General features: G+C 48.4%; 5 protein-coding genes across 5 annotated transcripts; 2 read left to right on the top strand and 3 right to left on the bottom strand.

Annotated features, from left to right (window-relative positions):
* Positions 1-307: 307 nt before the first annotated feature.
* Positions 308-801, top strand: B0J16DRAFT_380545 (uncharacterized protein; the record flags this gene model as incomplete). The annotated part of the gene is made up of 2 exons (XM_046131082.1): positions 308-542; positions 599-801. The coding sequence occupies 2 exons, from the start codon at positions 308-310 to the stop codon at positions 799-801; spliced, it is 438 nt and encodes a 145-aa protein (XP_045986564.1).
* A 232-nt stretch (positions 802-1,033) lies between these two features.
* On the bottom strand, positions 1,034-3,263 carry B0J16DRAFT_333477 (uncharacterized protein). The gene has a single exon (XM_046126834.1). It carries the CDS (start codon positions 2,996-2,998, stop codon positions 1,169-1,171), a length of 1,830 nt encoding a protein of 609 aa, XP_045986563.1. The 5' UTR covers positions 2,999-3,263; the 3' UTR covers positions 1,034-1,168.
* Positions 3,264-4,311: 1,048 nt separating this feature from the next.
* On the bottom strand, positions 4,312-5,341 carry B0J16DRAFT_394629 (uncharacterized protein; the record flags this gene model as incomplete). Its single annotated transcript, XM_046132135.1, has 2 exons — positions 4,312-4,888; positions 4,953-5,341. The coding sequence occupies 2 exons, from the start codon at positions 5,339-5,341 to the stop codon at positions 4,312-4,314; spliced, it is 966 nt and encodes a 321-aa protein (XP_045986562.1).
* A 1,238-nt stretch (positions 5,342-6,579) lies between these two features.
* Positions 6,580-7,818, top strand: B0J16DRAFT_64181 (uncharacterized protein). The gene is made up of 2 exons (XM_046134220.1): positions 6,580-7,440; positions 7,495-7,818. Exons 1-2 carry the CDS (start codon positions 6,779-6,781, stop codon positions 7,628-7,630), a joined length of 798 nt encoding a protein of 265 aa, XP_045986561.1. The 5' UTR covers positions 6,580-6,778; the 3' UTR covers positions 7,631-7,818.
* A 205-nt stretch (positions 7,819-8,023) lies between these two features.
* Positions 8,024-10,232, bottom strand: B0J16DRAFT_264183 (uncharacterized protein; the record flags this gene model as incomplete). Its single annotated transcript, XM_046123345.1, has 3 exons — positions 8,024-8,469; positions 8,517-9,785; positions 9,839-10,232. 3 exons carry the CDS (start codon positions 10,230-10,232, stop codon positions 8,024-8,026), a joined length of 2,109 nt encoding a protein of 702 aa, XP_045986560.1.
* Between the last annotated feature and the right edge of the window lie 194 nt (positions 10,233-10,426).

The following is a 10,426-nucleotide window of genomic DNA, read 5'->3' as shown; positions in this document are numbered from 1 at the left end:
GCAGTCGCAATTGGGGCGAGCTATGACGGGTGCCATGCTGTAAATAGATCCATGGTCTTCCCCGTTACATGGACCATGTAGTGGAGATTTTTCTGTTTATGGTTTGTTATGCGTTATTCTAGCAAGGCAATGAAGTCAAGGATAATGATGGGATTATAGCTGGAGCTGTATATATAAAGGAGACATGTACCAGCTCATATGGATCCTACTCATTATCCTTCAACTCTCGACTGAACTCTATAACTCTCAACACAACTACAACTAAACTCCTCCTCTCACCAAATCAAACATAAAAAAAACCGCCATCATGCGTTTCTCCATTGCCGCCGCTTCCACCGCCCTCCTCGCTCTCGCTGAGGCTCGCATCACCGGTATCAAGGTCCCCAAGGAGATCAAGCGCGGTGAGGAGTTCGAGGCCATCATCACCCGTGAGGGCTACATCCAGAGCGTCCTCGACTCTTCTATCGTCTTCGGCTACGCTGCTGGTGACAGCTACCCCGGCACTGTCGGCACACCCTTTGCCTCTATTCCTCTCGGATTTGGTAAGTTCTACTCTTCACCTCCTCACTTCTCCTTCAGTCCACTAACAACAGAACAGAAAAGTCCAACAAGGCCGAGGACCTTACTGTCAAGCTCACTATCCCCGACAAGAACAGTCCCATCAAGGATGGTGAGGGTATCGTTGCCGCCTCTCTCTTCAGCATCTACGGTGCCTCTGGAAGCCCTACCATCACCAACTACAACGTTACCGTCACTCTGGGCGACAAGACCAGCAGCGAGTACGTCGAGGGTACTCAGTAAATGAGTTCCGCGTATACAGTTTGATTGCCCATCTTACGAGCCTCATGGTCATGAAACCTTGACGTGGTATTGGGGATGGAGACTGAATATGGAGACCCCATAAACAGGTTTCCTGCAATTACCGCCTTTTGCATATTCCAAGTATCTATTTAGCATGTTAGAACATACATAGATTTGATCTTTACGAACATTTGAATGAAAACTTTATTCATAATCAACATTACTTGAGCATTTGCAGTTGTGAAATGATCAACTACCGAAGCTCATTCTTGATCACCCGAGGGATGGCAAATTTGACAAAAATATAATTTAATCTGGCTAGGGTATCACTCTATGTAGTAAAAAAAGACATGCTCGATTAACCTCCCTAATGCTTATGTTTATGCCCAAGTCTCTTGCTATGTACTGTCATATCACCATTGGCGCTGCCCCAAACACTGTCGCTCACCTTGGTAGGAATCTTGCGTCCTCGAAGGCGCTGGTCGATCAACCACATACCAACGACAAACTCTTGACGTCCCAGTACACCTTCTCCTTTACGGTCGACCAAATCCCATACCTCTGCTAGCTCATCAACGGGTAGGCGCGAGCGCTTCCAGATCTCGCGAACGACTGTGTTAAGGACGTACTCGGAGGGTTCTCCGTTCATGGCTTCTTCAGGAGCGTTGGGTAGATCAAGAAGAAGCCCGCGATTTGAAGCCCACACTGCTTCGTATCGTTTCCGTTCACGGGGGGTGACTTCTTCTCTCCACTTCTTTCGAGAACCTTCATGGTGTGCATGTTTTCCCTTGTGGAGCTTCAGGCTTTTCTTTTTGTGACGGTCTGTGTCCTCTTCAACAGGTTTGGGCGGTTGCCGCAGTGTTTGCATCAGCCGGGGTGACTTTTGCGGTCGAGGTACTGGCGGAGCAAGACTACCTCCTGTGTGTTGTGGTGTTAGTCGAGCCGAAGCAAGCGATCCAGCGACAATTGCGCTAGTGAGAGATTCAAGTGGAAGACTTGTAGCTGATGAACTTTTAAAGTGGCCGCGTCTAAAATCTCGAGTTGGCGATGGCGGGTTACTACCCGTAAAATGCCGTTTAACAGGATACACCGGGGGAGACTCTCGTACAGGCGACTGTACAGACGATGCAGAGACGAAAGTATCGTCTGAGGATACTGTAAGAGCCGATGTCGGACGTGCCTCTGTAGGAGTCGGTGGTGTAGGCCTAGGTCGAGATAGTCGAGGCTCCAGTTGAGGAGCGGTCCGTTTTTGTGTGATAGTAAGTGGTCTGTCGTGTAAGACACTCTTAGATTCAACTTGAGGTTTGCTTGTTCCCCTTGGTTGCGGTGGTGTCGGTGGCTGTTGCCTTGGTTCTATCCTGGGTCTGGGGCTACGTTTTGGAGGATCTGGTGATGGTGGTGACAGAACTTGAGTTGCATGGCGAGTAATAATCTGAGGGGGTGTCTTTGGCTGCAGGACTGGTTTTGGAGGACGTGTTGGCTGAGGTGAAAGTACCTCCGGAGCTGGTCTGCTTGGCGTCCGAGGCTCTGGTGTGAAAGGTCGAGGTTTCGGCTTAGGCTTAGGTTTTGGTCTCAAGTCCAACGAGCTTCTTTCTTCTGGGCGTGTGATTCTCTCTTCCGAGATACTGTAGTCCGGTCCCTTCGATGGTTTGATGGGAGTTCTCCTTGGAGAGTCGCGTTTGACAGGGTCGCCTGTACGACTTTGCTCGAACATGGAGATGAGTGACCCGGTGGGCGGAATAGACCCCGAGTCAACTATCTCACCACTGCTTGTTGAACCTCCAATACTCGTTTTCCTCCGCGGCGTTCGCGCTTTGGGGCTCGGGCTAGCACTTCGACTGGCTGCCAGCGTAGCAGCGATGAAGCTAGCACTCTTAGGATCTGTCCTTCCGGCAGCTGTATTCGGATGAAGCTGACCCGGGCTGGCACCTAACTGCTTCAACCTGGCAGCTATCGAGCCTCCATTCTGACCATATTGTTCAGCATCGATTGTGCTTCCGCCCGTGCTCTGCGTCCCGAGCCTCTTAGCAGGGCTTCGTGGGCGCCCAGCTGACGCAGCTGCGGTCAGCGCACCATTATTCTTCTGCGGCGGCGGCGGAGGAGCAGGTTTTTTGTTATTATTGAAGGCGAGAGTTGCACCCCTCAGGGCTGCGGCGGCATCGGAAGAGCCCGTCGTATGGGCAGCGACGGGAGTCATCACCTTCAAGACGACATCGGATGGGTTAAGGAATGCGATATGAGGTCATTCAAAGAAAGCAGTGAAGGTAGCGAGGTCGAAAGATGTTGTGTGTAGAATACTGAGTCTGCAGATTTAAGATAGGAGTATTATCAGGTAAAAAAAAGGAGAAGAAGAGATGGGGTTTGAAATCTGGAGGTTGGAGAAGAAATTAATCGTCTAGATGGAGGTCGAGGTTGAGGTTGAGATTACAGGGTTCACGTCAACCAACCTCTCGAGCTCAAGGTGTCGCGGCTGCCACGGAGGTTCCATTGACGCATGGTCCAGTGAAAGATCATTCCAAGGACCCTTTTAGCGGGGTGTTCCACCCTGTAGCACGCAGGTCTCGGGCCACTGAAGACGCTAGATCCGCTCTTAGTTTAGCGGACATTAAACGGTTCATGTCTTGAGATGAGAAACCCCTGACTATTTTTGGAACTATCGAATTGTTACCAAGGAGACGGAATTTTTTCGATTCGCGAAATCAACTAAGCATTAATGTTGTATGGGGTTGAATGGAACATTCAGTCTCGCTACTGACATGATTTCTTTGTCTTATGGTTATACTGACCTCGATTTGTGCTTTTGAAGTTGCTCGTGTGCTTACTAAGATTCATGACCAATCATGTCAAACTACCACTTCTTCAACTGGGCCAGCGGTTTGATCAGCAAACCTATACTCTATCAGACTATCGATCCACGACTCTAACTACAACTATATTCTTAGCGTTCTGATGCATGGTCTAGCCTGGGATGCTAGTAGTATCTCGGAAAAGTATTGCGAGCTGAAGATATACGACGAAACCAGTCGATAAGTAACTCAACTTTAATACGCAGTAATGTGACCAATTAGTTGGCGTTATCAGCCTTATCAAACTTAAATACTGCCACAAGGCATCATGCAGAATAATAAGCCACAGTTCTGTAAGATGATTCGCCGGGTTCGATATCACCCAATTTTTTCCTCTCGGCCTTGAAACATTGTTCCAGTCGTACTGTACTGCAACAAGGGATATAATGCGGAGAATTTCCTCTCGGAAATCTAGACCCGTCGGAATAATCTTCTCTTAAACACAGCGCTCCATCAACCCCAACATGGAGTTTCTGCCGATGGAATGACGTTCCTATATGATCCTTCATGCACGTGAATTAAAAGTATTGGGTATTATTACGCAGTTATAGTCAGAAACAGTATAAGCTAATATGCACGAGTAAGCACTTAGATGCTCGCTTGCAATGAATCGACCAATCCTCTTCTCCCCGAACCGGAAACTCCCTTTTTCGTACACACATGATTACTGCCTATTTCCGTTCCCGTCCATCTCATGAACCTGCGCCGTACTTGAATCCGGAGCCTCGACTGGGACTTGTGGTGATGAATGTTGAAGAGGCGAAGGAGATTGTTTCCAGGCTTGACCTGCGTCCGCTCCGTAGGGTTGAGGCGAGTTCTGGGCTGACATCTCTGATACAGTTTGTTGTTTCTTATTCTTGCTTCTGCGGCGAAGGAAGAATGCGAGAAGTCCTAGACCAACGAGACCGACTACTCCACCGACAACTCCACCTGCGATGGCTCCTACATTGGTTTTGCTCTCCCCGCCTCCTTCGTTCTGAGACTCGTTGGTAGAGGTTGAAGTCGGTTCTGTCGAAGTGGCTTGTGTTGAAGTTGCTTCATTTGAAGTCTCGGACCCTGAAGTCTCTGTATTCGATTCGGTAGTAGCCTCTGCTGCGTAGATAGGTACTTGCAAGGTTGATAGTGAGGTGCCTTCTTCGTGAAAGACGGCACTAGTATAGCCGGCCGTTGAGGCGCAGAAGAAGTCTTTGATATTGCTCTGGAAGTAGACGGTAAAGCATTCGGTTTTTCCGCTATAGGTGCTACTCGTGATATATATGAGCAAACAGACCCAACTCTCAGTTGCTTCTCTCCAGAACAGCTTACCACTTTTGGATATTGGTATTTCGTCTGCAATCCTCGTCACAGCTTCTCGTGTCCAAAGCTTCTCTGTTGCCGATACAGTTTGTCATGAATTGTTCATCCTCGCAAAATGCGACCCCGTACTTTTCGACTTCATACATACATTTCCGTTCTTGAGGGCATGTCATGAGTATGGTAGTTCCAGGGTAGTAGGTGCCACAAGTATTGTTTGCAGCTACGATAGCCACAATGGTTTCGGTGATGTGGTCTTCTTGTCGTGCATAGATTTGAGCGACATCTTGAATTTCCGGCGGTGAAGTTGGCTCTGGAGCTTGGGGTAGTACGACTAGAGCACTCGCCATATGGAAAGATACAAAAGTCGCCGTGACTAACCCTCTCATGGATAAAGTCATCTTTGCAGTCAAAATATAAAGCTAAACGCTGAAGATTGGCGAGAGAAGAAAGGAAGGCTTGGTCAAGAGAAGGAGAGAATACCATTCAGCGAGAGTTATCCTGCTTTTTTCGCCCCCAAAGCACACAACCCGCGTCACTCTCCGCTGTACCACTGTACACAAGGAGTAGCCAGCCGTTTCCACGCAGATCAGCCTAATATGTCTTGGCACCATCACAGCTTCTTCCTGCAGGAGGACCGACAAGCATTTATATTGCACTGATCGTTCCGAATCTGGTATCCAGTCCGGCCCTCACAGCCCCTGTCCCGCCCGAGGCCGAGGCTTATTCTTGAGATGATCTCCAATGCAGGTCTGTAGATAGGCAAGCCATCTACGGACTGATAGTGATGATTGAGAACTTGATGTAACAGAAGCATTACGGGTGATACATCTACATAACAGGCTGTTACTAGGAAGTTCGTAACCTAATGAGACACAGCAGCATGTCATCTCCGAGCCAGTCCAAAGGTCTCAAGCTCACTTACATATATTCTCAGCACTGACTTAAAGCATAAATCTACGAAATGCTTGGCTACTAGCTGCCACGCTCAGCAATTAACAGGCACAACTGCCATTCATATTAATGAACTCGCCAACAGGATGTCAGAAAAGCTGATTGCCGAGAGCATAAGAGAAAAGATGACCCAGAAACTTTGTGCCAGTTTAGACCAACATTCAGGCTGCTTAGGTTGTATTGCCACCATAAGCTCCAGAGGATACTCTATCTAGTACTTGGTTAGTCTATTCCACAATTACAACAAAAAGCCACAGCGTTTCCGGCCACTGAGTCTTTATCAACTCGGAGTTCGTATGATACTCGAACAATATTCTTGCCACCGCACAGTAATCCAGCTCAGTTAGCAGTTGAAACCAACAGATCCAATGCATATCATGTTTGGAGCCGCTTTGCTTCGCATTGTTCTCTCACAAATATACGATTGAAAAGTATATTCGGACACAGAACACTGGCTCGAGATGATCTTGGAATAGCAAATGACTTTGGACCATGCAAAATAAATACCTCCTTGATGAAGACGAATGTATCTCTGAGTACTACGATAGGTACGATGTAGTATATATCGATTAATACGATGTAATCTAATGATACATTCCAGCTTCGATTCCTCTGTGGTCTAGGGTAACCACAGTCAACTCTAATTCATGTGACCACGCGTCTAGCTCTTGCACGAGTCAATGATGAGACGTGTTTATCAAGACAAACGCACGCGCCAACGCCAAAAGCGGACATAACATGACACAAAGACAAATAATGCTAATAAAATCACCCAAGGAGGTGAGAGAGCGCCTCACCTCCAAACTCAGAAGTGCATGAAACGGACGATGCCAAACCCCCATGCTAGAGCACCACATTTATAAGTCTCAAACAAAATCGACAACATGACTTCACCTATTAAAAAGGCCGCTAAGCCCCAACACGGTGCATCTTTTGACCCATGGAACTCATCATCAACCGGCCATCAACGGGCTGAATCACGTCCTGGGACTGGCTGGCGTGAGTCCCGCAACCGCAAGCTCAACAGCCAATTCCGCAGCGGCTCATCAGGCGGCGAACGTTTAAGCGACACATTTGGCGCTGGATCAGAGGATTACGATGAGAAACGCAAGATGCTTATCCCCAAAGCAGTCAAAGAGAGAGCACAGCGGAGTGTGAGAGATATGCTTGTCCAACCGGGCAAGATGCGGGAGAGTTTGGGACTCAAAAATGAGGGGAAAGGGGAGGAAGCACTCATGCAATCAAGACGGCAGGAAGATGAAGCACGGGAGGCGGAGCTTTCCAAGAGAGGTATCTTTGAAGGAGTGGTTATTTACGTCAACGGGTCTACATTTCCTCTCATATCCGATCTCAAGCTGAAGCAGGCTGTTACTGAGCATGGAGGTCAAATGTCACTGCATCTTGGACGTCGAAGAGTAACGCATGTTGTTCTCGGGAGACCATCCGGGGGATATGCAGGTGCTGGAGGAGGCCTTGCTGGAGGAAAGTTAGAGAAGGAGATCCGACGGACTGCTGGGTGCGGAGTCAAGTTTGTTGGTGCTGAATGGTACTTCTATCCATCTACGAATCTCGAAAGTCATGACTAACATCAGCTGCGTAGGATATTAGAAAGCCTAAAGGCTGGAAAGAGACTTCCTGAAGCACGCTTCTCGAATACCAAGATGGCGCCAAAGGCACAAGGGAGTGTCTACAGTCTCTTCTCGAGACAGTCGAGTGCACAGTCGTCTAAGAGCTGAAACTCGATCATTTGAACACGATACGCGGTACTGGAGTTCGGACGGAGGCCACACTGGGAAATGTTCATCACAGCATTGTATTTGCATTGGGAAAACAAACGGGCATAGGGGGTATTCTGATTTTGAGTAAACGGGAGGCAGCATGGAACGGGACTGCGTTATCATTACGATCACGGCCGAGCTTAGAAGTATGTGGCTCGTCTTCACGGGTAATATGAAATTATCTGACGAATAAGACCTGATTCATTACACCGTCGCCTCCTTCTGTGCCAATTCTGTACTACCTTTATCAGTCTATTACGGATGAAGAAGATGGCTTTCGGAAATATAACCAACGCTTGACGACATAGAACACACTCATTACATTAATCCTTAAATGCTCAAGCCTACACCTTACAGGCGTGCCCTGACAATGGCATCCTCAGAATTCCTGGCTTCTGCCTGCCCAAAGTATTCGTTGATTCTGGCACGAGCAACATCCAAGGTGGCTAAGTCCTCGATTGTACTGGGCACCATTACCTCTTTATCAAACTCGCCGCGAATGGCGTTTTCCGCCATCTCTTTGAGTACACGCCGGAGCATCTTGCCCGACCGTGTCTTCGGAATCATACACTTGCCCTGGATGACACCACACAAGGAAGCTATGGCGCCAACTTGGCCACGTACCAGCTGTTGAATTTCCTTGACAACTTGCTGATTTGGAGTTGCTGGATCCGAAGCGACCTGTCCCGATAGAGTCACAAAAGCAAAGGGCAGTTGGCCTTTGAGTGAGTCTGGTATACCAATAATGCAAACCTCAACAACGCGTGGGTGTGTCGCAATAGCTTGCTCAATCGATCCTGCAATCTGTTAGAATATGCCTTTTAGGAGATGGATAAACACATACCGCTGGAGAGACGATGGGCGCTGACATTTAGGACATCGTCACTTCTTGCCATCACATGGATGTAGCCTTGTTGGTCGATCCAGCCCGAATCACCGGTATCAAGCCATTTGCCCTCAAATCTTTTCAGATAACCCTTCCAGAATCGCTCTTCGTCTTGCCACAGAGTCCGGAATCCGGTTGGAGCAAGGGGCATTGCTAAAACGATGTTTCCCATAGACCCTCTTTCCACCTCGACACCTTCATCGTCAACGATGCGAACATCGAAGCCTGGCATTGCTTTTCCAGCACTGCCAGCCCGCAAGCAGGGAGGTTGGTGTCCTCTGACATCGGTTCTCCGGTCCTTGCCAGCATGTGGGACGAGTGCTCTTCCTGTGATAGGCGAGCCAACTTCCGTTGACCACCAGTTATCGACCACCTGGGCGTTTGGAGCGCAATACGTCGTCATGAGGTTCTGGTAACTCTCAATAAGAGTCGGCTCCGAGCGTTCTCCAGCGAGGAACAAGCCTCTCAAACTTTTGAGAGCCCCTCGTTTGCCGTAATCGATAAACATTTGACTGTTTGGATCATCTCGTCTGATGGCACGAAGAGCTGTTGGCGCAGTAAACATCGTGTTGACTTTGTACTCCTCAACTATTCGCCAGAATGAAGATGCATCTGGTGTTCCAACAGGTTTCCCTTCGTACAATACAGTAGCAGCTCCAGAGAGAAGGGGACCGTAAATAATGTAAGAATGGCCGACAATCCAGCCAATATCTGAGGCAGTGAAAGAAACACAGCCAGGCCCAGTAATGTGAAACAGGTAGCTGATAGAGAGATGAAGACCGACAGCATGGCCACCGGCGTCGCGTAGCACACCTTTGGGAGTTCCTGTTGTGCCAGAAGTATGAATAATGTAGACGGGATCGGTGCTCTTGACAGGGACACAGTCTGCCTTGATCCCTTGAGATCGCGCACTATCAGTCAAACTCTTCCAGTCCACCTGGCCAGCGCCATGGTTGATATCCCACCGAAGCTGATCCCTTTGCCAAACGATGGTGTTATGTGGTTTATGAGAAGCTAGTTGGATTGCTTCTTCCACCAGAGGCTTGTATGCAATCGGAGGTTTGTTGCCGTCGATACCGCATGAAGCTGTAAGAATGGCTATCGGATGGCATGAATCGATGCGCTGAGCCAGGGCATATGGGGCAAAGCCTCCAAACACAATAGAGTGGATGGCACCAAGGCGGTTGACGGCAAGGATACCTATTACTGCGGCAGGAATCGTAGGCACTATTGCGCAAATTAGTATTTGCTTCTGCAAGCAGAAATGATAGTTTACTTACTATACAGCATAACAACATCACCCTTCTTTATCCCCTGCTCCCTTAAAGCACCAGCGAGTGTTTCGACTTCGTGAAGTAGTTGGCGGTAGGTGTAAGTTTCCTTGGTGTTTGTTACAGGACTATCAAAGTAGATAGCGACTGAGTCTCCGTAGCCACCAAGAACATGTCGATCAACGCAGTTGTAACATGTGGATATCTCGCCATCAGGAAACCACTCCCAGCTGTCATGTGTAATACCATTTTTCAATGTCTTCTGTGTCAGTTGAATAGTCGAGGAGAACGGCTTATGCCAATGAAGTTGCTCGGCCTGGTGTCTCCAGAATTCTTCAGGATCCTCAAGACTATGCCGTAGCACTTCGTCCTGAACATGGTAGTCATCTGTGTTGTCAGGCATACTTGGCAGTGATTTTCCAGCAGGCACACCAAGTCGGTTGTTTGACTTCCCTTGAGAGATTGACGAGTATCTTGGTGGTTTTGTAGGAATACCTAGCCTTGGTACTAGCGGCAATGATGACAACGAATAACAACGAGAATTATAATAGGGGCATGTCGGAGCTGAGACCGATGTGCTACGTGGGCGAGCATATA

Source organism: Fusarium flagelliforme (assembly GCF_020744385.1).
Source record: "Fusarium flagelliforme strain FIESC 12 MPI-CAGE-AA-0113 chromosome Unknown B0J16scaffold_2, whole genome shotgun sequence".
NCBI lineage: Eukaryota > Fungi > Ascomycota > Sordariomycetes > Hypocreales > Nectriaceae > Fusarium > Fusarium flagelliforme.
This window is presented reverse-complemented; position numbering and strand designations above follow the sequence as displayed.